Consider the following 25,885-nt stretch of genomic DNA (forward strand, 5'->3'; position numbering starts at 1 on the left):
CATCAGACAATGCTGAAAAGCTGGCTCGAGCACCAGCAGACCTCTGGAAAGTCAGGGTCCAGGGAGACGCAGGTCCCAGTGCCCCAGTGGCCGCCCCACTGTTGGAAGAGATTCCAGAGGTCTTAGTGGACAAAGGCAGCAGGCACCAGTATGTAAGGGGACGCTTTCTGAGTAAAGCAGGCTTTGTCAAATGCTTTGAGATCTCAGACCCAGACACAAAGGAGGTGTTCGCAGCCAAGATGGTGCCTAAGTCTTTGCTCACATCCTCCCAGAAGGAGAAGCTGTCCAAAGAGATTTCCATTCACCGCAGCCTCTCACATCAACACGTCGTAGACTTCCACAGCGTTTTCGAAGACAGCGAATTTGTGTTTGTGCTTTTGGAGCTTTGTCGGGAGAGGGTGTTTCTGTTGTGGGACTGGGGTGCCCATACCGTGAATTTGCTGGCAAAGGGCTTCTGATGCCTTGGAGTAGCTTAGAGGAGTGCTTGGGTTTCAGGACTCTCGGTAAGGGCACACATTAACAGGAGAGGGTCCTGTGAATGATAATGACCAGTGTATAGGCAGAATCATCAGGAGTCTGTCAAGACCTCTGTTTAATCCTGAGAGCTTAGACCTGGTCCCATCCAGCTGCCCACCCTTTTCGGTGGGCTTCACTAACTTCTTCCTTCTTCCTCAGTCCCTCCTGGAGCTGCACAAGAGGAGGAAAGCCCTGACCCAGCTGGAGGCGTGCTACTACCTAAGGCAGATAATCCTGGGCTGCCAGGATTATTATTCTTCTTGAAGGAGGATCTGGAGATGAAAATAGGTGAGGTGCTGTTAGCAGGCTATTAGCAGCATCAACCCATTCCTTGTTCTTGCAGCCTTCAGAAGTAAATGTATTTTATTAAAAACAATTCTTTTTAGGGTTAGGGCATGGGTCAGGGTTGGAGCACCTGCCTAGGGTCCCTCAGTGAGAGACGGGGCGTGGCTAAGGGGTAGAGCCCCCACCTAGAATCCCCCAGTGAGGGGCTGGTGGTGTGGCTCAGGGGTAGAGCCTCTGCCTAGAATCCCCCAGCATCACCCAGGTGTAGACTTTTTATCAATTTCCAGACATTACTCTCAAGCAATTATTTCCTAACTCCCCAACTCTTCCCTTATCAGTGATACAAAACTCCTTTCAGGAAAGAAGAAAACCTGACTTCTGAGAAGAAAGGATCAATGCTCCAATACTTGCCAAGCTCCGGAGCATGCACAGAGGACCTGAGAGAGAGTCTGGGCCTCCAGTCTGGGAGGGATTCAGGGAGTTGCTCTAAGGACCCCCGTTCTCTGGCTCGGATGCCTGTCGGCCCAGGCTCCAGCCTTAACCAGCCCTCGGGGACGCCCCTAAATTCTGCCCTGCTGCACCCACAATTCACCCCACGCCCCACTCGGAGGAGTGTGCCAGTGTTCCGCAAGCTTCTCAGGCCCTGGAGGCGGAGAGGACCGTGTATCATCACAACTGGAGGGTGTTTCTGCAGGCAGTATGCCGGGTGAGTACCAAGCTCGCATTTGGTATCTTCCAGCAAAGGGCGGTGTAAGGAGGCGTGCCTTCGAGACTTCTCTCAGAGGCTCAGGCTTCCAGCCCCACTTGGAAAGCACTAAATACTAGTAGGAGGGGGGGCAGGGCTACCTTAGCGTCCCGCCTCTCTCAGCTCTATGGAGCTGGGAAATGGGAAAGCACCAACCACAGGAGGCATCTGTGGTGTGCCCTCAGATGGGGCGTGGCCTCAATACTTGAGGCAATCCTCCTGACTTAATCTCTTGGGGACTGGATTTATAGACATGATCCATCATGGCTGGTTAAACATCTCCCCTTAACAGAGGATATCACATTTTGTTTATAGAGATGATGTAACATTTTAAGTTGAGCTTCACCATCAAATCTATGATGCTCTTTCCCAGTTACTGTCCACACGTGATTTACATTTGTTTCCTGGACGCATGTGTTAGCCTCTGTCATTCAGTGTCCTTCCAGATCAGGCATTTTCAGTGCCTCCTTAAACACCCCAAGTTCCTCATATTGTGGTGATCCCCGACCATAAAATTATTTGCATTGCTACTTCATAACTGTAATTTTGGTACTGTTTTGAATTGTAATGTAAATATTTTTGGAACTAGAGGTTCATAAAGCGGTCAAGGCCCAAAGGTTGAGAACTGCTTCTTGAATTCCAGCAAAGTACTGTGGCCCTGAGCTTCACCCACTGCCTTATTCCAGCATAGACTGTGGTTAGTGTGAGTTCTTTCTGTTGTCTTTTCTCCCAGAATCTGCATGTAGTGGGTAACATTAATATGTTGAAATTGGTCTTGTTATTGCCACTGAAATATAAATGTAAGTTAAATTGACTTTTGCTAAACAAGAACAATATCAAATAAGGTACTTTAGGAAATACCTTGTGCTATGCACAGTGTTAGAAGTAAGAATAGCTATGTCAAAGTAATGAGCAAATCTATCACCTAAAATTGGTATCTAAACCCTTTGCTGAATTCAAAGGATATTTTCTGGTCCTTTTCTGACCTGTTTCCATTATGTCGTTGAACCATTACTCTTTAGACACAATCTCACCATGTAGCCCATGCTGACCTCAAATTTTCACAAAAATCCATATTAAAATTTAAAGGGTTTTATCTAAATTTCATATTCCTCCCAGGGACTAGAAGTGTAGCATGCATGAGGCCCTGGGTTCAATCCTCAGCACCCACATAAACTTGGTACCTTCTACATGCCTGTAATCTCCTACCTCAGTCTCCCAAACCCTGATAAACAGGTGTGAGGCATCAGACTCAGGGAACTGTGACTCCTGCTTTTCTGGCGTATGTAACATGTTTTATACATGATTCACCTGGCTGTTAAGTTGTAGCGAGATCACACATGGACATTTCTTCCACTGTAATTATTGATCCAGCAAGTCCCTAATGACCACCGACTGGGAAAACCCATTCTGTCTCATTTTCTCCTGCTCATGGTGTCTCCCAGCTTGCACGCTTTATTCAGTTAATCAATTCATTCATTCGGCTCCATTATGGGCACTGAAATCACAGGTTCTGCAGATTAAGAAATGAACATCAGCACCTAGTGAAAAATGTAGCTTTGTTAATCTTTGGATCTGCAGCTTTTAAAGGACCAGCCTTACAAAACCTCCTCATTGACTCTTTCAGGGTCTGCTTCATTCACAGCTAAGCCTCTCAATGTACTGGCGTGGAAATGACATGGGGACAGTATCCTTACCAACATCCTTTTATCTTTGTTTCATTTATAATTAGCTTACAAAGACTGGATGGTCAAAAGGCTTCTTCGGACATCTTTAGTTTTTGTTAACTCACCCTTGCACAGTTTACCCTCCCCACCCCACTATCCCCTACCAGCCTGCTGCCAGCCCCACTTACGCCTTTAACCTGGAGTATTCTCCCTCATTCTTTCATGCAACCTGTGTTTACTATCCCTTCTGATTATATTTTTTACTTTGGCTGCAAGATGTAGGTTTTCTTATAGCTTTTTCATATGCCCTTCATTCTAGTTAAGTCTTTTCCAGTGTGTCACTCCCCCATCCATGTTTGAACCTTCCCACTTTGAGCATTCCCGCTCTCTACCTTGACTTTTTAACTATATTTTACTAAATCCACCTGCCCTCATGAATCCATCCCCAATGGCCTGTCTCTAATTACCTGGCTTCCACATGTACTCCAAAAACACAGAAATGAAAAATTTCAAAGCAAGGATACCTGTGTGAGAGACAGTACATTTGTCTTAATGAGGCAGGGTCTCGTGTACTCCTGGCTGGCCTTTTACTCACTGTGTAGCAAAGATGTCCTTCAATTAAAGGCAACACCATGCCCTATTTGTGTGAGTGTTGAGGATGGAGCCCAGGACCAATTGACCTACATCCCTAGACTAGGGAAGAAACATACAATAGGAAGAAAAAAATTATGTGAACACTATGTTTATCATGTGTATTTTTTGAGGCTGGTCTTTACTATGATGCCCAGGATGATCTTAAAGCCTCGAGTTCAAGTGTTACACCTGCCTGGGCCTCCTGAGTAAATGACACTGTGGGTATGCACCTCAACATGAAATATGTTTCTTGAGCAGATTCTTGGCATGGCTCCTCTGCACATCCATCTCAGTGAGCATTCATGGAAAATGCTTCTGTGTATAGAAAAGACTGGATGAATGGGGCCCTGCTGGAAAGGTGGCAACAACTTCCCACTGACCTATGAACCCAATCTAGACCCTTCATTTAACCTGAAACTGCCTCCAGGAGCTGACAATGTTTGACCCTTGGTGCTGTGCTGTTCCATGCACACTTCGGCTTCATTTTTGTTTTGTGGGTTTTTTATATTTAGCATAGAACTGAGCTGCTCTGACATTTTTCATATGTTATGTTTTCATTTATGCTCTCACTACCTTTTCCACTCTGTCAACTAGACCTTCCCTCTCTCCACCCCAAACAGATTGACTTTCTGCATTCATCTCATATACACAATTATCCTCTTTGCCTCCCTCCTCCGATTAGGTCCCCTTTCTAGATGTGCACGTGTGTGTGTGTGTGTGTGTGTGTGTGTGTGTGTGTGTGTGTGTGTGTGTGAGAGAGAGAGAGAGAGAGAGAGAGAGAGAGAGAGAGAGAGAGAGAGAGAGGGGGGGGCAACCTCTAGATGGCACATTTCATCACATCCTTCCACTGTCTGCCTCACTGTGGTCACTTAATCCTTTACATGACAGACAATAATTTACTGTCTCTTGAAACTATGAGAGAAAAGGGAGTTCCTAAAGATTTTAGTTCCCAGTTTCAACTAGTCATGACAGGCTAAGGCTAGAGGTTATCTTCCTGATACCTGAGTCAATTCACAATATAATGGTAAACAGATCTAATAATATGCCTACTTTATAACTAAGCAGTCTGATGCTAAGATGGAAAAAAATCACAGTCTTGATCTTAACTCCCAGCACAATCTCTTCATACCACATTTAATCCATGATACAATTTCAGAAATGAACAGATGCCAAGTTCTCCTTTCACAACCTACTTCCTGTTACTCCCACATCATGAGCCTCTCAGAGACCACCAGGAGTCCGAGTTCATATGCAAAAGCAAAGAACCTTTCATGCAAGATCCAGCTTGGGCTCTTCATCCATTCCGACACAGTGGTTGGATCAGGGACAGCACCGAGCTCAGTTGAGGCAGAGCTTTTAAGGAGTAAAGGATGGGGGTTAGGGGAATTCTGGATTCAGATGGGGGTTGAACTCCTGATTGGGCAGGAGCAAGGTAACAGAAGTTTTGTCAAACAGTGGTTGGTACTGGCTGCAAGGAAATTGGCAGTCTGTATACTAATTAAGTAAGTTATCCTTAATGAGCACTTAGTACTTGTTTGTCTCAATTCTGATTGGTCTCCTGCAGGGTACATTTGTGGCTTTTCCTGGTTATTGTAATGGTGAGACCTAGTTCTAATATTGTTAGTTTGCAGCCTGGCATGGCTGCCCTAATGTTAAGTTAGGCCCCTTTGCTTCTCTATAAAGAAAGTAACATTCAGAGGTTCCCTTGCCTAGCAGCACTAACAGACTTTCAAAGCAGCAGCCAAGGTCTGGAGGAGTTGCATGTGTTTACAGGGGAAGCTGTCAGGAGGTGTTTAGGAAGGCATTTAGGAATCAGAATACAGATGCTTTAGCATCAAAGGAGCGTTGGAAGGAAATTAGCAGCTCTAGTGTTTGTCTGGCTCTTCAGCTTGCTACCCCATGATTGAACTACCAGCTCCTCCCCAGCCTCCCCTCTACTTGGCAAAATAAAACACTTTTTAGATTGAAGGTATTGATTTGTTATAACATGGTGTCTTTCTTTCCCTTATTTAGTTTCTACTCATAATAATAATCTTAACTACACAATCCAGCTCAACTTCAGGGGAATGAGGAAATTACAAACCCAAAGAAGAGCAGCAGGACTCAAGGACTATAAGATATTCATAGCAGAAGGATGGGTGCCACAGTTGGATGGGTGCCCTCGGAGCTGCGGATGGGAGGGTCTGGTGTTTAAGGTGTATGTCAGTCAGAACTGTCACAGCTGTCCCATAGTTGGTAGTGGTGAGCTTCTTGCTGAACTTGCTCTTCTTGGACCCAAGGTGCTCATGGCTTCAACAATGCTCGTGTCTTCTTTAGCATTCCCAAGGACCATGTGTTTGCCATGAAAACACTGAGTCTCTGCAGTGCAGATGAAAACTGGAAATTGTTTGTCTTGGTTCATCATTTGCCATGGACAAAATACCAGGACCTGAACGTTCAGGATGACATTCCCATCCTTAAATTTCACCCCATGGATGGATGGACTTCATATGAGTGACTATGGCACATAATGTCACCACCCAGACATGAATCCTGGAATAATTCAGTGAAAGGAGAAACACTCGTAACCAAATACTTCCTTTCAAATGTTCAGAGCAGCAAAGTTTTCTTCTACCTTGGGAACTTTGCAAATAGCTAGAGGAAGACTCAGCTGAAGGGTGGCTGTCTATACCAAGATTGAAGACCACTGTGGACTTGACCATAGATCTAGTGGCCACAGGGCACAGGGCAATCTGCAAATGATCTTTTTAAAAAAGTTAACAGAGAGGCACCGTTCACCAAAGGATGGAAACTGATGCAAACTCACAGCCAAATACTAGAAGGAGTTCAGTGAATCCTAGAGAACAGGAGGAGAAAGGATTATAGGAGCCAGAGGGGTCAAGGACACCACAAGAAGACTCATAGAATCAACTAACCTGTATCCGATTAGTTCTTAGTTTCCTTGGCTATCCCACGTGCATTCAGTCCTCAAGTCCTTGCCCATCAAGTTTCTTGCTCACAAGATACAGGTTTTAAAAGGAGCTGCACCATTAGAGCACTCACATGATGCAGAGTGCTGGGTGGCTTCCGTTTTAAATCCCCGTGGCCAATCAGCAACGCGCAGGCCTTTGAAAGATTCCCAGTGCCTTGTTTGAATTCGAGGGGGAGCAGAGCAAGTTTAGGAGCATGAAGACATCAGACAATGCTGAAAAGCTGGCTCGAGCACCAGCAGACCTCCTGAAAGCCAGGGTCCAGGGAGATGCAGGTCCCAGTGCCCCAATGGCCGCCCCACTGTTGGAAGAGATTCCAGAGGTCTTAGTGGACAAAGGCAGCAGGCACCAGTATGTAAGGGGACGCTTTCTGAGTAAAGCAGGCTTTGTCAAATGCTTTGAGATCTCAGACCCAGACACAAAGGAGGTGTTCGCAGCCAAGATGGTGCCTAAGTCTTTGCTCACACCCTCCCAGAAGGAGAAGCTGTCCAAAGAGATTTCCATTCACCGCAGCCTCTCACATCAACACGTCGTAGGCTTCCACAGCGTTTTCGAAGACAGTGAATTTGTGTTTGTGATTTTGGAGCTTTGTCGGGAGAGGGTGAGTGTTTCTGTTGTGGGACTGGGGCACTGATGCCTTGGAGTAGCCTAGAGGAGTGCTTGTGTATGAAGCAATTATGGAAAGGCTTCTAGTGAGGGTGCTGAGTGCGGTTGAGAAAAGACTCTGGGTAAGGGCACGCATTAACAGGAGAGGGTCCTATGAATGATAATGACCAGTGTATGGGCAGAATAATCAGGAGTCTGCCAAGACCTCCCTTTAATCCCGAGAGCTTAGTCCTGGTCCCATCCAGCGGGCCACCCTTTTCGGTGGGCTTCAGTAACTTCTTCCTTCTTCCTCAGTCTCTCCTGGAGCTGCACAAGAGGAGGAAAGCCCTGACCCAGCTGGAGGCACGCTACTACCTAAGGCAGATAATTCTAGGCTGTCAGTACCTGCACCACAATCAAGTCATTCACAGGAACCTTAGGTTGAGCAACGTCTTCCTGAACGAGGATCTGGAGGTGAAAATAGGTAAGGTGCCGGACCTGCAGGTGGCCGGTGCCACTACAAGAGGAGGCAAGAAGAGGAAATCTGGGAGAATGGGAGCCAGAGAAATGGAGGGCCGGTGGGACATGGAGGTGCTGCCCTCCAGAACGCCCTCTAGTCTAGAAATGGAAGGTGAGGGGCCCACACGCCAGTGTCTTGCCTTTAGATGCATTTGCTCTTTTTGTTTTTGTATTTGCTGTTGTTGTTTTGTGTACCTCAATACAGTAGTTCTGAAAATAGTTTACTTGGGGGTGCCTCCCCCAATTACTACCCTATCTCATAGCACTGAGCCAGGTGCTCCTCAGTCAGTTTCCTTTTTAAACTGGAGGTCTAGACGTATGCCATGCAGCAAGGCTGGCAGCATTCCCTTAGCTGTCTTTTTACTGAGCTGAAAAGTTCTGTTCCCTTGAGACTCTGATTCGCCTCAGTCCCTATTCCCACGTCACCTTTCTTACCTTGTCCATCAGCAGTCACGAAGAGTATTTACTTGGTTCCCTAGTGCATCCCATTCTGTTGTCATGTGTTTTAAATTTCATTTATTTATGTGAGGGGTGGGGATAGAAGGTAACTTTCAGGAGTCAGTTGTCTCCTTGCACTGTGTGGGTCCCAGGGTCAACTCAAGCCATCTGTCTTAGAAGCATGCACCTTTACCTACAGAGCCATCTTACCACCCTAGCCCTGCTATCTAAAAGAGCAGTGTAAAGGGCAGTGGGAGGCCTGCCAGAGCCAGCAAAGTAGGAAGGTTCCCGGAACAGAGACTTTGGAGTCTGATTCTCAATGGTCAGACCTGAGGCAGCTGTCTGCAACCACAGGTGACCCAGACCTAGCAGCTGAGCGCCCTCTCTTCTTTCCTCTGTCCCAGGGGGTTTCGGGCTGGCAACCAAAGTGGAATATGAAGAGGAACAAATGAAGACCTTTTGTAGCCCCCAGAACTTCATAGCTCCCGAAGCGGTGAGACTGGGAAGTTTTGAGGAGGATGTATGGTCCATCGGGTGCATCATGTAAGTTGGGAATGGACTCAGGAGCTATGGGTCTCAATGGGGCTTTCTGAGGCACTTCACCCAGTTGACCTTACCCTCTGGATCCTTCTTCCTTATAGAAAGGCTATTTCAGGGAGCAGGTTGCCCACATGAAGCCCTATTTCCTTATCAATCTGGTGTAGGATGTAGGATTTCCTGTAGCTTGGACTTATGGTCCAGAGAAGGGATGAGAAAGTCTCTACAATTCTTCCTCCAGCTCTTTGCTGTTTACTAAAAGTGTGCACAGACCCAAACCATCAACACCTGAGGGCTTGTTAGGACTATGGAATCTCAGTTCTGAACCTGGGTTTAATTGTGTCCCTGGCTGACTTTCAAGAAAGCTCTGGAAGCACTGATGAGCACTGATGGGAGAATCAGATCATCAGAAAGGCTGATGGTAGGCAGAAGTCCCATCATGGTGGCCTGTGGTGGATAGCAGTGGCCTCTGGGGTCCTCTATTACTGCAGCCCAGAGCTGGGGAATTCCTGGCCCCTTAGTATCCAGGTGTTATCAGCTACATTCTTCTGAGGGCTTGTCCTAGCCAAGGTTACTGTGGCACTAGGCAGACTTGGAGACCATCCCCATCTCTTCCTAGTCAGTGAATCCAGCACAGCCCCCTTCCTCTAGACAATGACTTATGCATTTGGACTTTCCTGGGAGTTTGAGCAAAATTCTTCCTTGTACCTCCAGGTACACCTTGCTAGTGGGCAAGCCACCTTTTGAGACCTCATTCGAAAAAGAAACCTACCTCCGGATGAAACCAAATGAATACAGTGTTCCCAAGGTGACAGCAACACAATTTTATTTTATGTTTCACTGAAAAGCTATTCACTGTGCCCAGCTATATCCTGAGGACAGAGCCTTGACTCTAGTATAGCCACAGAGAATGTATGTCTGAAGCCTGGCCTTGAACTCGCTACATGTTGAGTTTGAATGTCAGATTCTCCTGCCTCTCCCTCCCAAGTGTTGAGATTATAGGCATGCAGCACTAGGCTGGCTTTATGGGGTATACTGGGAGCTGAACTGGCTTTTGTGCTTATAGGCAAGCACTCTGCCAACTGAGTCCCATGCCCAGCTGCCTGAATGGATGTAAAGTGCAGGGAGACAATGGGGGAGAAGAGGCAGACGTACTTAAGCTTGGGACATGGACCATCTCCACCCAGCTGAGCTGTGTTTAGCAGATGATAGCTTGACTCTTGTGAACCAGGCTTCCCATCTACAAAGTGGAAGTTTCCCCAAGGGCTTCCAGTGACAAAATGACATCTTTTTTCACAACCAATGGCAGATATCTGTTTGAAGGGATAACCCATTTCTGGGGACTAGGTCTACCTGGGACATATGGCCACTTTCAAATTGGTGTCCTTGACTTGTATGTAGAGTTGCTATGTCACAGAGAATTGGCTCACTGCAGACAGCATGGACTGGCTTGACCCAGCTGGACTGCTGTGGTATAAGTCCTGGCTTTATCACCTAGGCTGTGTGTATTCTCAGACGGGGCACTTTCTCAGTTCTGAGCCTGCTTCTTCACCTAAAGTGAGGCATAGTAGTGGAGTGAGTCTTCACTTTTGTGAGGCTGAGGCAGGGGAATCTCAAGTTCCAGGTTAGCCTGAGCTACACAGTGAAATCCTGTCTCAAACTATATAGGGGGAGGGAGTCTTATAGGAGTTTTTGTGAGGCCCAAATGAATTAATATACAAGACTACATTCCTGATACATAAGAAGCCTAGAGTTAATGCTCTGACTGACAGGCCTGTTGTAGGTTTTATCCCATATACCAGGTGTCTCACGTGGTGGGGTCCCAGGTATGATACCGCTCCCCCATTCTACAGATATGCCTTGGTGGGCCCAGAAAACCCAGGCTATTTGTCAGAGCTGGAATCATGGGGGCGGAACTGGGATTTAAACACAGGTGTGGGGACCTGGAGGCCCCTCTGGTGGTAAATTACTAAATGTGTTTTGCAAGGGCAAGCTGGGGAAATCATCCCAAGTTAATATTGAGTGCCAAGTGGCAGGAAATGATCCTTCTCACCAGCAGGGTGACGTTGGTCCTTGCTAAAGCTGGGGTGGAGGACCTGGTGGAGCTTACGGCCACTGAGCTATGGTATATTTGAGATAGGAGCAGCCACATGTCAGGTGGGGTCCCTGTCTCATCTCACTTAGGCTCTGCTTCTCCCCTCCAGCACATCAATCCCGTTGCTGCTTCCCTCATCCAGAAGATGCTCCAGGCAAAACCTGCTGCCCGCCCCACCATTGAGGAGTTGCTCAAAGATGAGTTCTTCACTTCTGGCTATATCCCTGCCCGTCTGCCCATCACCTGCCTCACCATCCCACCAAGGTTGTCAGTGGCTCCCAGCGGCCTGGACCCCAGCAGCAGGAAGCCTCTCATGGTCCTCGAGAAAGGTGAAGCTTGGTCTTGGTAGGGTAGACTGCAGAGAGCCCATATTTCCAGGGTGCATTTCAGGGTGCATGCACCTTACTCTGCCCCCAGAGGTGGGTCCTATCCTTGAGGTCTGGTCCCTGGGTTCTTCTGACCCTTGGGCTTGGCAGGAAGAACAGACTGAATCAACCCATTTGATCTGATAAGGAAAAAATGGACTGCACACCAAGCCCAGGAAATTCTTTTTGATTTTGTTTAAAAGTCTCTATCATCTCTTTTGCATGTTTTGTTGAATGCTGGAACTTGTCAGGTATAGACATGGAGTATAACACAGCACCCATCCTCAGTTCTCATTCTCAGCCATGGTTCACTCTGCACCTTTCACCCCTTTGAGTGCTTGCGTTTTGTCTGTCAGGAGCAGGTCTCTCACTGTCACTAGGCTGCTCTGGAGTCAGTCCTCCTGCCTAGGGCTCTGGATTACAAGTTTGTCAGCACATCTCACTTTTGAAATGTCACTACAGCCAACTTCAGCAGTCTGCCATTTTACACTTAAACTAAAGTACATCTGTGAGTTCAAGGCCCGCCTGGTCTACAGAGCGAGTACCAGGACAGCCAGAGCTGTTAGAGAAACTCTGTCTGAAAAAGAAAATGAAGGATTAAATAGGTAGAAGAATGAACAGGAAGCATCTGACTCTCTTTTCCCAGTCTGTTTCCATTTCTTTTGATGTTTTCATCATCAATCCTCTGTGTTTCTCTTAACTGATTGAGAGCAAACTTTGTTTTTTTTTTTAATTTATTTATTTATTATGAGGACACCAGATCTCATTACAGGTGGCTATGAGCCACCATGTGGTTGCTGGGAATTGAACTCAGAACCTCTGGAAGAGCAGTCAATGCTCTTAACCGCTGAGCCATCTCTGCTGCCCCAAGAGCAAACTTTCTTCTGTTAACGCTTCTGTGTATACTTCTTGAAAACAGACATGACAGACATTAGCACAACCTTCAGGACTGTGAGCATTAATCCAACCCCGTATTGTCTTCACGATTTCTTTTTCTTTTCTGTTTTCTTTCTTTCTTTCTTTCTTTCTTTCTTTCTTTCTTTCTTTCTTTCTTTCTTTCTTTCTTTCTTTCTTTCTCTCTCTCTCTCTCTCTCTTTCTTTCTTTCTTTCTTTCTTTTTTCCTTCCTTCCTTCCTTCCTTCCTTCCTTCCTTCCTTCCTTCCTTCCTTCCTTCCTTCCTTCTTTTTTGAGACAAGATCTCACTATGTAGCTCAAGCTGGCCTCCAGCTCACAGAGATCCACCTGTTTCTGCCTTCCAAGTGCTAGGATCAAAGGCGTGAGCCACCTCACCTGGTAGCATTCTTTTTTTTGACTCCCCTCCCTCCCTCCCTCCTTCCATTTATTTATTTATTTACTTACTTACTTACTTATTGAAACAGACTATGAAGCCAAGACTGGCCTCAGGTTTGAAATCCCTGGCCTCACTACCCCCTCTCCCCCCAGATGCTGGGCTTATAGGAGTGGGCCACTGTATTTAGAATTACTATTTTTTTTCTTGCAGCTTTATTTGACCTTAATATATTTCATTAAGGGTTGTAGACTTTGAGAAGTAACTTGAAGGACTTTGTTTCTCTGTGTGGCTATACCACCAATTTAATATAAAGTTCTCAGTTTGTCTGTTCAATTAGATTTACATTTTTAGGCAAATGACTTGCGATGATTTAGTTTGGGTTTTGGTGCTTTGAGACAGAGTCTCATGTTGTTCAGACTAGCCTTAAACTGCCAAATGCTGGGGTTACCAATGTGTGCCTCACCCCTGACTCAATGACTTGGATTTTTTGGAATAATTTTAGAGCTATACAAAGTGTTATAAACAAAATAGAGCTGACTTCCTATGTGCCCTTCCCCCAGCTTCCTCCGCTATCAGCATCTCTCTACCACAGAATAATTACCAAAACTAAAACGTTAACCACAAGATAATCTTGTCAACAAACTTCAGTCTTCATGTCAATCAAACAGATTCCCCATTAACATCACCTTGTTCTGTACCAGGGTGCATGTCAATACCACACAAGGCATTTAGAGACCTCAGCTTCTTAGTTTCCTCTAGCCTGTGACAGTCTCTGGGTTTTTCCTTGTGTCTTGTGACCTTGACACTTTCAGAGGGTGCTGATGAGTGTCTTTCCTGTTGGGTTTGTTGCTTCCTCATGATTTAGGGAAGATTCTACATTCTGAGCAGGAATGCTGCAGAGGGGATGTGCTCTTTTTAGTGTGTTAGGGAGACAAGGCTGTCTCTGCTACAGATGCTGTTTTTTCGGTCATTGATAAGTATCTTGCAGGAAGTTGTTTGAAACACTGCTGCCCATCAATTTTGGCACCCACATGTGGGTCTTGGTGTAGTAATTATTGCTGTAATTTTTATTTTTCCCTTTAAATTTTTGAGACAGTGTCTCATGTGGCCCAGTCTGCTTAGAATTCCCAGTATCCAAGGATGACCTTGAGCTTCTGTTCCTTCTGCCTCTGTCTCTTGAGTGCTAGGAGACACCACCACAGCCAGTTTATAAGGAGCTGATGATGTTAATTCAGGGCTTCACACTAGACAAGCACTCTGTTAATTGAGCTATTGCTGAGCCCCCTTTTCTGTTCCCTTTCCTGTAGTGCTGGACTTGTGGATCCTATCTTATGGGGAGGTATTAAAATACTGCTCCTTTAGGATTCTTTTTTTCTTAGTAAAGTAGCAATAAATGAAAATGTTTTATAGACGTTTTCCAGATTATCCAAAGGTAGGGAATTGTATCATGTGTTATATGATCCTGGAGTAGTCGTCCTCCATTTTCAATAGTTTTATTTGGACAAGTTTGATTTTACATATTCTGCAAACAGTCTCATTTTGTTTTTCCTATGAGTGGGTGTTCTACATGCATATATGAATGTGTAGCACATGAATGCCTGGTGACCACAGAGGCCAGAAGATGGTCTTGGATCCCCTGGAAATGGAGTTACAGGTGGTTGTGAGCCTCCATGAGAATGCTGGGAACCAATGCCAGGTTCTTGACAAGAATAGCCAGTGCTCTTAGTGGCTGAGCCATCTCTCCAGCCCCTTTCTGGCTAGTTTTAAAATCAGAGCTTGGATATTTTATTTCACACTTAAATTCTTAATACAGCATGGTGGGATTGTTGTTGTTGTTGTTTTTAACTGAAAATTTAGGGAATGTCCTGTTTCACGGGAGAAATGACACATGCTGGTTTGGGGAAGTGAATTGTTCAAGAATAAAGACAGCAACAGTGACCAGCACAGACCCGGTCACCATAGGTCAACTAATGCTTCAGTGTGGATTTCATTAGACTCACTTATCTGTAAGCACACAGAGCAAAAGGCTTACACTGCGCTTCACCCATCCTTCCGCCTTCCAGGATGCACAAGGTACCCTTCGTTCTTTGCTTGAATTGGTGCCTTCGGGCTCCCTCCCTGAGTGACAGCAACAGCAGGTGTCCTGGAAGGGCAGGCTGTTGGAGCAGAGGCCTGAGCTCCTGAAGCTTTGTGGCCTCTCAGTGAGCACCATATACCTGACACACCAACCTGGTCCTGACTCAGTTCCCAACAGCAGTGAGAGCTGATGGGACTGTGGGAAGATTGCTGGCTGTGCCAGGCAGGCCTGTGCTTCCTCCAGTGGTTTTTTTGCCTGGCTAATGACCATGTCACCTTCTTAGGTGTAGAGAGACCCTTGCCTGACCGTCCCTGGGAAAAGGAGGAGCCAGTGGTTTGGGGGACAAGTGAGGCCATCGAGTGCCACCTCAGTGACATGCTGCAGCAGCTGACCAGGGTCAATGTCTCCAAGCCCTCAGAGCGAAGGCTGGTGTGGCAAGGTGAGTCCTGCAAGGGGCTTCCCATCTGGAGAAGGCAGGGTATCTCAGTCAGCAAGCAGAGCCCCCATTTCCTGGAGATCAAAATCCAGATGAGTTAGCCTGACACCCAAGGCCCTCCTGGTGTGCCTTCTGCCTGTTTCTGCCCCGTCTCACTCTGTAGGTGACTGATAGGTCACCTCTGCACAGCTGTGTCTGTTGTCTCCTTTCTGCCCAGGGAATTAATCCCTTGGTCCTCAAGAGACTCAGGTCAGCTCCAGCCTCAGGGCTTTTGTGCCCACTGTCACCACCCTGACCCCCACTGCCAGCACTTCCTAACCTGATGTAATTCTCCTTAACATTTCTTCCCAACACATTCATGTATCTGCAGTTGGGACTCGTGTGCACTGAGGTGGTTCTATCATTGCAGGAATTGTTGGGTCTGCTCAGTTTCTTCAGCACTTTAATCTGGGGCACTAGGCTTTCCACCAGCCCTGATGTTAATGACTTTGGTTACTCTTCATCCCTCTGGTTGGTATGTGGGTCCTTCTAGAAGCCTAGGCTTTTCTTTTCCTATCCACACCTACCACAGTTCCTGAGACACAGTAAAGGGGCCCACTTAACGAATTGGGACTTGACATCCTGGGCTGCAATTTGGGTGTCTGGGTTTGTGCCATCAGAGCCCTCCACAGGCTTCATGTGGTGACCCCCCAGCTCTGGGGAGGATTATCTGAGAAGACAGAAGAAGGGACTGGCCTAAGCAGTGCTGTGTTTCTGTCCCAGAGGAGGCTGAGGATCCTGCATGCATCCCCATCTTCTGGGTCAGCCAGTGGGTAGACCAATCAATGAAGTATGGACTTGGTAGGTGTCTCCAGAATGTACGATGGGCAGGGGATGGTGTTGCCATAGTAGCCTTTGAGTGAACAAGTGAGTGATGTCCGTAATTGTGTGGCTGTGTTACCAAGAATTGTTAGGGCCTAATGCATGCAAGCACTCTACTACTGAGCTATTCCCAGCCTTTGTCCACCTCCTCCTGCCTTTCTAAGATAGCCCTCCCCCTGCAATTAGGGTATCGGCTCTGTGACAACAGTACAGGGGCACTCTTTAGTAACTCAACATGCCTCGTCCTCTACAATGATGGCGACAGCCTCCAGTACATAGACCATGATGGAATGGAGTCTTACCCCACCATGAGCTCCCACCCTGACTCCTTGATGAAGAAGGTGGGAACTGGCTGCTGTAAGAGGGTGTGGCAGGGTATGGGGTCTGCCTCAGGGTCAGGCTCTCATTCTGGAATCCCTGCCTCAACTTTCCAACCAGGTCACTCTCCTCCAGCATTTCCGAAGTTACATGAATGAACACCTGCAGAAGGCAGGGGCCAACATGAAGGCAGGGGCCAAAACCACACCCCGGGAAGGTGATGAGCTGGCCCGGCTGCCCTACCTGAAAAAATGGCTCCGCACAAGCCGCGCCATCGTCTTGCACCTCAGCAATGGCACTATGCAGATTAATTTCTTCCAGGTGTGCAGGGGCCTGTACTTGAGGTGGCTGGGTGGGTGGAAGTGCTGTCCCTTTCACCAGGTGGGGGGACTTCCTCCCCTTTGCCTCAACCTCAGGCACCAGCTGAGCTTTTCACTCACTCCCTTCTTCCCTCCAAGGACCACACCAAACTTATTCTGTGCCCCATGATGGCAGCTGTGACCTGCATCAGCAAGAACCAGGACTTCCACACATACTGCCTGAGCCTTCTGGAGGAATATGGCTGCTGTGAGGAACTGGGTAGACAGCTGTGCTATGCCCACACCATGGTAGACAGGCTGCTGAGCTCAAAGTCTACCAGCAGCAGACTCGAGGACAACCCCTAAGCCTCTGTCCTTTAGGCTGGTGCCCCTTCACTCTGCCTGGGGCTGCATTGCTGGACTTCTGGGACTGCTGCTCAGTGCCCGTGTCCCTGGGGCTGGGTGGGGAAGGGGTTGCTGTGTAAGTTATTTTTGTATATGTTTGGATCTGAGTTTATAACCTCTTCCCCTGCCCTCAGCCTACTGTATAACTTGTATAGATATAACTTGTATAGATATATTTCTATTGAATTTGAGACTGTTCTTTTCTTCATTTTATATTTATTCAATATATGTGCATATCTTTTCTTATCCTGTGTTTTTGTGAGTACATGGAACCCAGAGTATTCCTCTGTCCCAAGATCCTCAGGCTGCTAAACTGCTGTCCAATATTTTGATGCTCCCTAGACAAGGTTGATCCACAGGCTTAACTCCTTGGTCCACCTTTGGGGCACCTGGTTGTCTCAGCTCTTTAACATCTGGCAGGACCTCTCAGAATCCAAAGCTGGTGACTAGTAGGGCAGGAAGAAACTCTCAGGAGCACAGGTTCTCAGGGCATGGTGAGTGTGTAGCAGCAGCCTCTGGAATGGGTGTGTGAAGTAATGGATGTAGCCAGCAGGGACTTGGCCCAGAGCCTGGTGTACTTCAGTTGGGAGCTCCCTGTAGTGGTGCTTCTGGGGATGGACAGGACAAGGACACTGACTCAGTTATGGCAGGCCATCCCTGATCCATGTCCCACCCAGGTTCTCAAACACAATTTATTCATGGCATGGAGCAGGTCTTGCACTGATATCCCCTTTTAGGACTGGAACCTTTTCAGAGATGTGGGCAGAAAAATGGGCTGTGGGGATAACCCACTGGGTTCCTTCCTCTCAGGAAGAGGCCCCTCCAAGCCTACTCATCTTTTCCCAGGGGATAATCACCTCCCTCTTCCCCATGGCACTCTCCATCAGGGGCTGATCTGCAGCTGAGAGGACATTAGACAATGTCTGGAGGCATTTTGGCTGGCCTGCCTTGGGAAGAAAGTACCTCTGTCAAACTTTGAGGCCAGGGATGCTGCTAAGTATGCCACAGTGTAACATGGCACAGGATACAGGGCACCAACCACCCTTTCCCTGACAGTTTTCTCTTCTGAATCAGTACCGCCCAGGTTGAGAAACTACGACTTAGAAAAGGATTTTATTGACATGGGGTCTTACTCCCTAGTGTAGGTCGGCCTTGAATTCTCCACTTCCCACTTCCTGAGGGCCAGGGTTACAAGCATCATGTCGGGTTTAGAAAATGACTTTTTAACCTTCACTATGCTTCACATGATTGTGACTGAATAGGTAGCCTGTAATTGTGGCACTCAGGAAGGTGAGGCAGGAGGATCCTGAGTTCAAGCTACACAGAAAAAAAGGTGCTGGTTCTCATCTGTTCTGACCTAATGAGCTAGGTAGGACACAGTGTCAGTGTTTATCTAAGGTTAAGAATGTGGGGAAGTGAAGTAACGTCACGGCAGTACAAAGGACAAAGCAGAACTTTCTGATCCTCCTGCCTCTGCTCCTCATGCTCTAAAGTACAGACATGCACCACCATGGGAGGTTCAGTGCAGTGCTGGGAATAAACCAAGGGCATCATTTATACTAGGCAAGAACCCTACCAACAGGATTACTTTCCCAGTCAGGTTGTGGCACACCCCTTTAATACCAGTACTTAGGAAGCAGAGGCAGGTGTATTTCTGTGGGTTTGAGGCCAGCCTGGTCTATAGAGTGAGTTCCATGACAGCCAAGACTACAGAGAAACCCTTTCTCAAAAAAACAAAAAAAGTCTCAGGAAATGATTATGAAATACAAAGAAAACTTCTTCAGAACTAAGCTTCTACACTGAAGTCACTCAACTCCAGCAAGTTTATGTATAATTTCACTAGATTTTTATAAAACATGAGAGAAAATTGTCAGATAGTCATACATACAAGCACTTATGGATTGGAAATACTCAGTTTGAGACCCACAGGCTTCAAATCCCTGAAAGTCACCCAATCATCAAACACTCTAAAATTGTTCTGTAGGCTGTGCTAACAATCTAAATACAGGTTAATGCATGTTTTGGAGGGAGGCTATTGCCAGGTGGTAGTGACACATGTCCTTAATCCTGGCACTTGGAAGATGGGGATGGTTACACCAGCTTTGTGTTAAGGGTACAATCATGGAAACCATGTGCTTAGCTTTAGAAAATTGCCCCAGGATTCCCTAGCAGATTGAGAATGCAGCCAACAGGGTGTTGGCAGCCTCCAGCCTCAGGTTTCCTGGCCACAGGAAAGTCACAAGGTTGGAGGCTGACTTAGCCATCTCCTCTGGGAAACAGGAACCCCTCTGATCTGCCCTTGATGGGATACTGTTGCTGTGTTAGGCACCAGGGTGGGATGGAGCTGCCATCAGCTGGCAGGTGCCAAGGATTCTGCACATCTTGTGGCAGACACGTGTCCATACACAGTCTATGCAGAGTGGGCAGAATGCAGTGGTGACACCCTGACCCTTGCTCCCTCATGCACCCCTGGCTTCAGGAGCATTCTCAGACCCACCTGGGCATCCAGGATGGCATTCTGCTCCTGGTCTTTCTGCTAGAGCAGCAGCTGGTGCTGCATCTCCAGCACCTGTCCTGTAGCCTCTCCTCACAGCACATGGCTGCCAAGTCCATCTCATCCTTCTCCAGCAGAATCATGTTCTCTTCCATCTGTGGGTGCAAGGCCAACTCAGGTGGGGTGGGGAAGATGGCAGAAGACACACTGGTGCTCATGAGGTCCAACTAAGCTACCTACACAGACAGCAGGGTCAGCAGCATCTGTGACTCCATCATGTCCATGGTCTGCTGCAGATCCTGCAGGGCCCAGCTGTTCAGTTCTCAGTAAGCCAAGTTCACCTGGTTCTTCCGGGTATGGTAGAACCCCCAACTTCTGTGTACTTTATAGGTTCAAATGAAAATAGTGTCAGAGGGTTTGGGGGTGCAGCCAGGTCTATACTTGCCTGAAATTGTATGGGTATCCCCTACCCCACTCAGTATATGAACACACTCACCTGAGCAGGTCTCATGGGGAGCACAGTCCTGGCCTCTGACTTGAAGCCTTAGGCGCTGGGAGTCAGAACTACCCACTGCCCAATATCTCTGTACTTACCTGTCTCTTCTTGTGAAGGGGTCTCTTTCTCTGAGAGGTGGTAAAGGACTTGGAGCTGGCTTTCTTTGACATTGTCCTGTCTAGCTGGGGAGCCTCCCTGAATATGCTTTTGTCTAAAATAGACCATTTTATTTATTTAAAAAAGTCTCTCACTTGGATTTTGGAGATGTAGTCCATGTTGGCCTAAGACTTAATAATCCTCTTGCCCCAGCTTGGGGCTTCAGGCTTGTGCTACCATAAGTGACCAAGAACATAACAGGTGCCTCTTGACTCACGACTCAGACTGTCACAAGCGGAAGATGTCACCCTCAACCCCAGCACCCAGGCCCTCATGCCCTTTATGACAGAAGCACTGCCTGGGACCTGTACCTGCTGCTGTCACTCTGCCTGGGACCTGCACCTGCTGATGCCACCTCATCTGAGACCCACACCTGCTGCTGTCATCCCACCTGGGACCCACACCTGTTACCACCACCCAGCCTGTGACCTGTACTTGGTACAGTCACCCAGCCTGGGACCTGCCACCCCACCAGGCAGGAGGGAACTGACCCACACTGCCAGTTGAGGACACACTGGGACCCACAGTCCTAGGCCTGGTGTGCATGAAAGGCACAGATTCTTCTCACAGCAGTGAGTCAAACTGGCAACAAGGGCTTTCTAAGGCTGTGGACCATCCTTACAAGCTCAGCTGCTGAGGGGCTAAAAGAAACCACTTACCATTGATGGCTGAAAGGTCTAGGTCAGGTGGAGCTGTGCCGTGCCCATCCAGCATGGTGGACTGCAGGTTTCCTCTTCCCATCATCACTCGGCTCTCTTCTGCCCAAAGAATGCCACTGTCAGTGCCATTGGGCCTGCACCTCTTGGTAGAGTGCTGCTTGGGGCCCCCGTCTGTGGGTGCTGGACTCTTGTGCCTGTGAGCCTCGTGGCTGAGGTGAGGGGCAGCTCCTCAATTCTCTTGTCCTTGTGCACAGACTTACAGAAGCATGAGCTCAATAAGCCTCTTTAAGTGTCTTGTTTTTAGGAAGTTATTTACTGTGGTGAGTGAGACTGTTGTGGGCTGAGGTCCTTCTAGGCTGGTCCTAGGGACTGAACTCAGGGCACCAGGCATGCAGCCAGTGCCTTTACTGGCTGAGCCATCTCACGGGGTGGGAGTTGGGTGGGTGGAGGAAACCTTTTTATTTCTTTAAGATCTATTTTTTTTTTGCCAGGTGGTGGCACACACCTTTAATCCTAGCTCTTGGGAGCCAGAGGCAGGCAGATCTCTATGAGTTCAAGGCCATTCTGGTCTATGGAGCTAGTTTCAGAACAGCCAGGTGTTGTGAAAAACAAGCAAGCAAGCAAACAAACAGAGACTTACCCTTCCGTTTTTTCTAAGATTTTATTTATTAGATATACAGAGTTCTGCCTGCATGTGTCACTACAGGCCAAAAAGGGCACCAGATCTCATTATAGATGGTTGTGAGCTGCCATGTGGGTTCTACAAGTTGAACTCAGGTCCTCTGGAAGAGCAGCCAGTGCTCTTAATCTCTGAGCCATCTCTCCAGCCTTCTAAGATCTGCTGAGCCTTCTCTCTAGCCTCAACAAATTCTTTCTCAGAAGAGCAAATTACTGCCAAGCATAATTTAGTGGCCCACACCTTTACTTTTAGAGGACTCAGGAGGCAAAGGCAGTTGGATCTCTATGGGTTACAGGACAGCCAGGGCCACACAGTGAGACCTTGTCTCAAAAACAAACAACAAACCCTGTCAACTCCCCAGGCACAGGCATTCTAAACAGACTAAAGGGACCATGGCTGCCATTAGGCTAAGTGTTTCTTCTTTGTGGTGCTGAAGATGGAGCCCTTCTGGGCAAGTCTTGGGATGATCATAACCCGTAAACCACAATAAGTAATTCCTAGAGATAAACATAAATCTGTTCAAAGTGGTGACCTACAAAGAGGTAGGGAGGGGCTCTATTTTACTGCTTTTACAACCATGCTATGCAAGGAAACAGTTAAGAAACTTCACAGTACCACAGGAGCTACTGACTTCTGGAGCTATGAAGTTAGTAGTTCCTGTGCTCAAGTCCCAACCCAGCACTCAGGAATTCAGAGCTGCCCTCAGACGCAAGGCAACTTCTGGGCCAGTCTGGGCTACATGAGACCCTGTATCAAAAAACAAAACAAAACAAAAAAAACAACAAAAACCCAAAAACAAACAAACAAACAAACCCCCAAAACCCCCAAACAAAAAACAAAAACAAAACAAATAAACAAATCAAAAAACCAAAAAAAAAAAACCAAAAAACACTGGGATTGGTTGGCTGGCTCAGCCCATAAGGGCCCTTCCTTGCCTGGTAAGCCTGATGATGGACTCAATCTGGGGAATGCAAAGGAAGCTAGAAGGAGAGAACCCACAGAGCTGTCCTCTGATGCCACATGTGCTAAGGTGCCAGTGATGACAAAATAAAATAAAATAAAAGCAGTTCCTCAGCTTTGGTACTGCTGACCTCTGGGCTAGTCAGGGCCTGTCCAGGGTTGCTGTGTGCACCAAGGACTCAACCAGCAGCTGCTGAGCAAATCTTGGGATGATCATAACCCATAAACCACCAATGATGAAAATCCAAATAAAATGTCTGCACACATCCCTAACCAGTCATCGTCACTGTTAGATGAGCACTCTGTTTAATCCAGGCAGGTCCTGGCCCCTGACTGGCCCAGCTTCAATCACAGCCCTCACTCAGTGACATGAGAAAATCCTAGCCAGACTCGTGCGCTGCTCTCATCCCCACCTGGAGAATTTTTTGTTGCTTTTTTTTTTTGAGGTAGGGTCTCATGTAGTCCAGACTGGATTAAATCTCCCCAGTGTGGCCAAGGATGACTTTGAGCTCCTGATCTTTCTATCTCCAACTCCTAAGTGCCCAGATGTCAGGTACCCAGTGGGCTCTAATTTCTGCAGAGCCCCTAAACCAACAGAATGCAGTAGCCAATCCTCACCTGGTCCCTGGTTCTGCAAGTAGTTCCTTGGACATATGGCTGTGCCCTCAGACACACTGCCCCATGCTCCCATCACAAACACTTGAATCATATCCTTTCTGACAGAGACCCCTGGATGGTCAGTTTTCATTGTCCACCTGACACAATCTAGGATCACCTGGGAAGTGAGGGGTTGTCTGGATCAGGCTGGACTGTGGGCGTGTCTGTGAGAGGTTGTCTTGATTGCTCTGAGGGAAGCCTGGCAGCTCCTTCTCTGATGCCAGAATGCCAACCCCCAAGCCCCAGCCAGGCCCTGCCTTTGGTCCTTGGCAATATGCTGCTCCTTCCTTCAGGTGGCTTTCCAGCAGCCAGTACAGAAACCTGTTATGGGAACAGTCAGAGATCAAGCCAGTTGACCTTTGATGTATTTGCTTAGAGGTCAGAGAGAGATGCAGGAGTCTTGAAACTGTGTATACAGGACAAGAAGGATTTGTTTAATAGGGGACAGTCACATTCATCAGACATGGGAAACTAATGGCACATCTGCTGGACTACCTTCAACACCCAGCCATCTCGATGGGCCTGTGCTCCTGTGTGCTGTGGAGGTGCTGGCAACTGACTTCCTATGGCATTCTCAAGATATACTTGTTTTCTGTACATATTGCTTTGGACTTAAGAGGACACCAAATTTCTACACTGGCATAAGTCTTCAAAGCTTACAAACAGCAACAGCACAACAAGCAACAGTGGATGCCAGGCTGCCAGTTACCCCAGGTAAAGCAAGAAGGAGCACGTTGGGGGTAGTGTTGTGGTTCATGCCCTTCTCATTCACCACTGAATGAGACCCTCCCTAGGAAATAAACAGACAGCAGGGTGTGTAGATGTAACAGTCTTATTATTAAATAAGAAACACAGAGCCAAATGCAGAGTTAAAAGCCTAAGAGGTCAGAGCAGTAGCCAAGAACTGAGACTAAAACCGTCTTCTTACCCCTCACTGCCGCTGCCATCCTTCCCCTGAGAAAGAGACCTACTTCCTGTGTGTCTGTCTTTTTATTGACTTTCTGTTCTGCCTTTTAATTGGTTGTAAACCCAACCACATGACCTTCTCGTTACTACCTGTCTATACAGAACTCCAGGTCTTCTATGGTTGGTATGGAGATTAAAGGCGTGTGTCTCCATGCTGGTGGTGTCCTTGAACACACAGAGATCTGCCTGTCATGTGATCGGGATTAAGGGCGTGTGCTACCACTGCCAGATTTCTGCTATGGCTTGCTATTAGCTCTGACCCCCAGGCAACTTTATTTATTAACATACAAATAAAATCACATTTCAGCACAAATAAAATATCACCATAAAGGTGGAAGAGGAAAACTAAAACCTACTCCTTGCAGAAACCACCCAAGCAACCATAGAGCTCCCTGAGGTCTGGGACTAAAGTCATGCCACCATGTTGGATTGTGTATTTCTTTAAAAAAAAAAAGAAGGAAAAAGAAGATTTATTTTATGTGTACAAAGTGTTGCCTGCATGTGTGTCTACACACCATCACACTAACATTAGTTAGATCAGGGTTATATCAAATGCAGAAGACAAAAATAATTAAATCTCAATTATAATAGAGTTAATGGGGGGCTGAAGAGATGGCTCAGTGGCTAAAAGCACTGGCTGCTCTTGCAGAAGACCCAGGTTCAGTTCCTGATGGCTCATGGCAGCCTGTAACTCCAGTTCCAGGGGCATTGTTCTGGACTTCATAGGCACCAAGCATGCACATGGCACACAGACACACATTAGGTAAAACACTTGGACATATAAATTAAGTAAATAAAAATATGAGGCTAACAGATCTATAATTCAGGAATTTCTGTCTCAGTGGCTTTGGTTATCACTTCTCTCTCAAGACCTGCCTTCCTGACAATTCAGCCCTAATGGCTTCTACCATATCACTTAGCTCCATAGGGCATGAACTGGTAGACACAGTAGGCCAAGGTTCCCAAAGCAATCTGAACCTCACTATTACACCCTCAGCATGGTTGTCCCTAAGTGTACAGAGTTGGAAGGGTACAGGTCCAAAGCCATAGTCAAATCTATTACTGTCCTCAGTATACAACATAAGGGATTTTTGTTTTTGTTTTTCTGAGACAGGGTTTCTCTGTGTAACAGCCTGGCTGTCCTGGAACTCAATCTGTAGTCCAGGCTGGCTTTGAACTCAGAGATCTGCCTGCCTCTGCCTCCTGAGTGCTTGGGGCTGTAACTCCGTAATAAGTGTCTGCCCAATGCTGAGTTCCTGCGTTCCATTCCCAGTGCTGAAAAGAAAACAAAACCAAAAACCCAAAACTCTAGTGCTATGTACACAGGAGTGTGCCACCATGCCAGCCTTGTGTCTTCTAAGAGTGGCAGACATTGCATTTAGGGCTTGTTCTAATTTCCTACGATATGTGCTCTACTCTCAGTTTCTGTCAAGATCCTCATCCCAAGTAACCAAGGCTCTCAGTGGGTGTGGATACCAGCAAGCAGCCCAGACAACTTCTTGCCTGGCCAATGGTGCCCTTTATGCGGGCTCACATTGAGAGTTATGGCTAGAAGTTTCAGACTCCTGCTTTGCTCCTAGCTACATTCCTGGAACTCAATCTGTAGTCCAGGCTGGCTTTGAACTCAGAGATCTGCCTGCCTCTGCCTCCTGAGTGCTTGGGGCTGTAACTCCGTAATAAGTGTCTGCCCAATGCTGAGTACCTGCGTTCCATTCCCAGTGCTGAAAAGAAAACAAAACCAAAACCCCAAAACTCTAGTGCAATGTATGTAGCCTGGA

General features: G+C 47.2%; 1 protein-coding gene across 1 annotated transcript; it reads left to right on the plus strand.

The window, feature by feature from the left end:
* Positions 1–7,011: 7,011 nt before the first annotated feature.
* On the plus strand, positions 7,012–17,169 carry LOC131901184 (serine/threonine-protein kinase PLK1-like). Its single transcript, XM_059252419.1, has 10 exons — positions 7,012–7,416; positions 7,716–7,884; positions 8,762–8,900; positions 9,609–9,702; positions 11,099–11,318; positions 15,005–15,160; positions 15,920–15,997; positions 16,205–16,359; positions 16,457–16,657; positions 16,795–17,169. The coding sequence occupies exons 1-10, from the start codon at positions 7,012–7,014 to the stop codon at positions 16,999–17,001; spliced, it is 1,824 nt and encodes a 607-aa protein (XP_059108402.1). The 3' UTR covers positions 17,002–17,169.
* Positions 17,170–25,885: the final 8,716 nt, after the last annotated feature.

Source organism: Peromyscus eremicus, unplaced genomic scaffold (assembly GCF_949786415.1).
Source record: "Peromyscus eremicus unplaced genomic scaffold, PerEre_H2_v1 PerEre#2#unplaced_46, whole genome shotgun sequence".
Classification (NCBI taxonomy): domain Eukaryota; kingdom Metazoa; phylum Chordata; class Mammalia; order Rodentia; family Cricetidae; genus Peromyscus; species Peromyscus eremicus.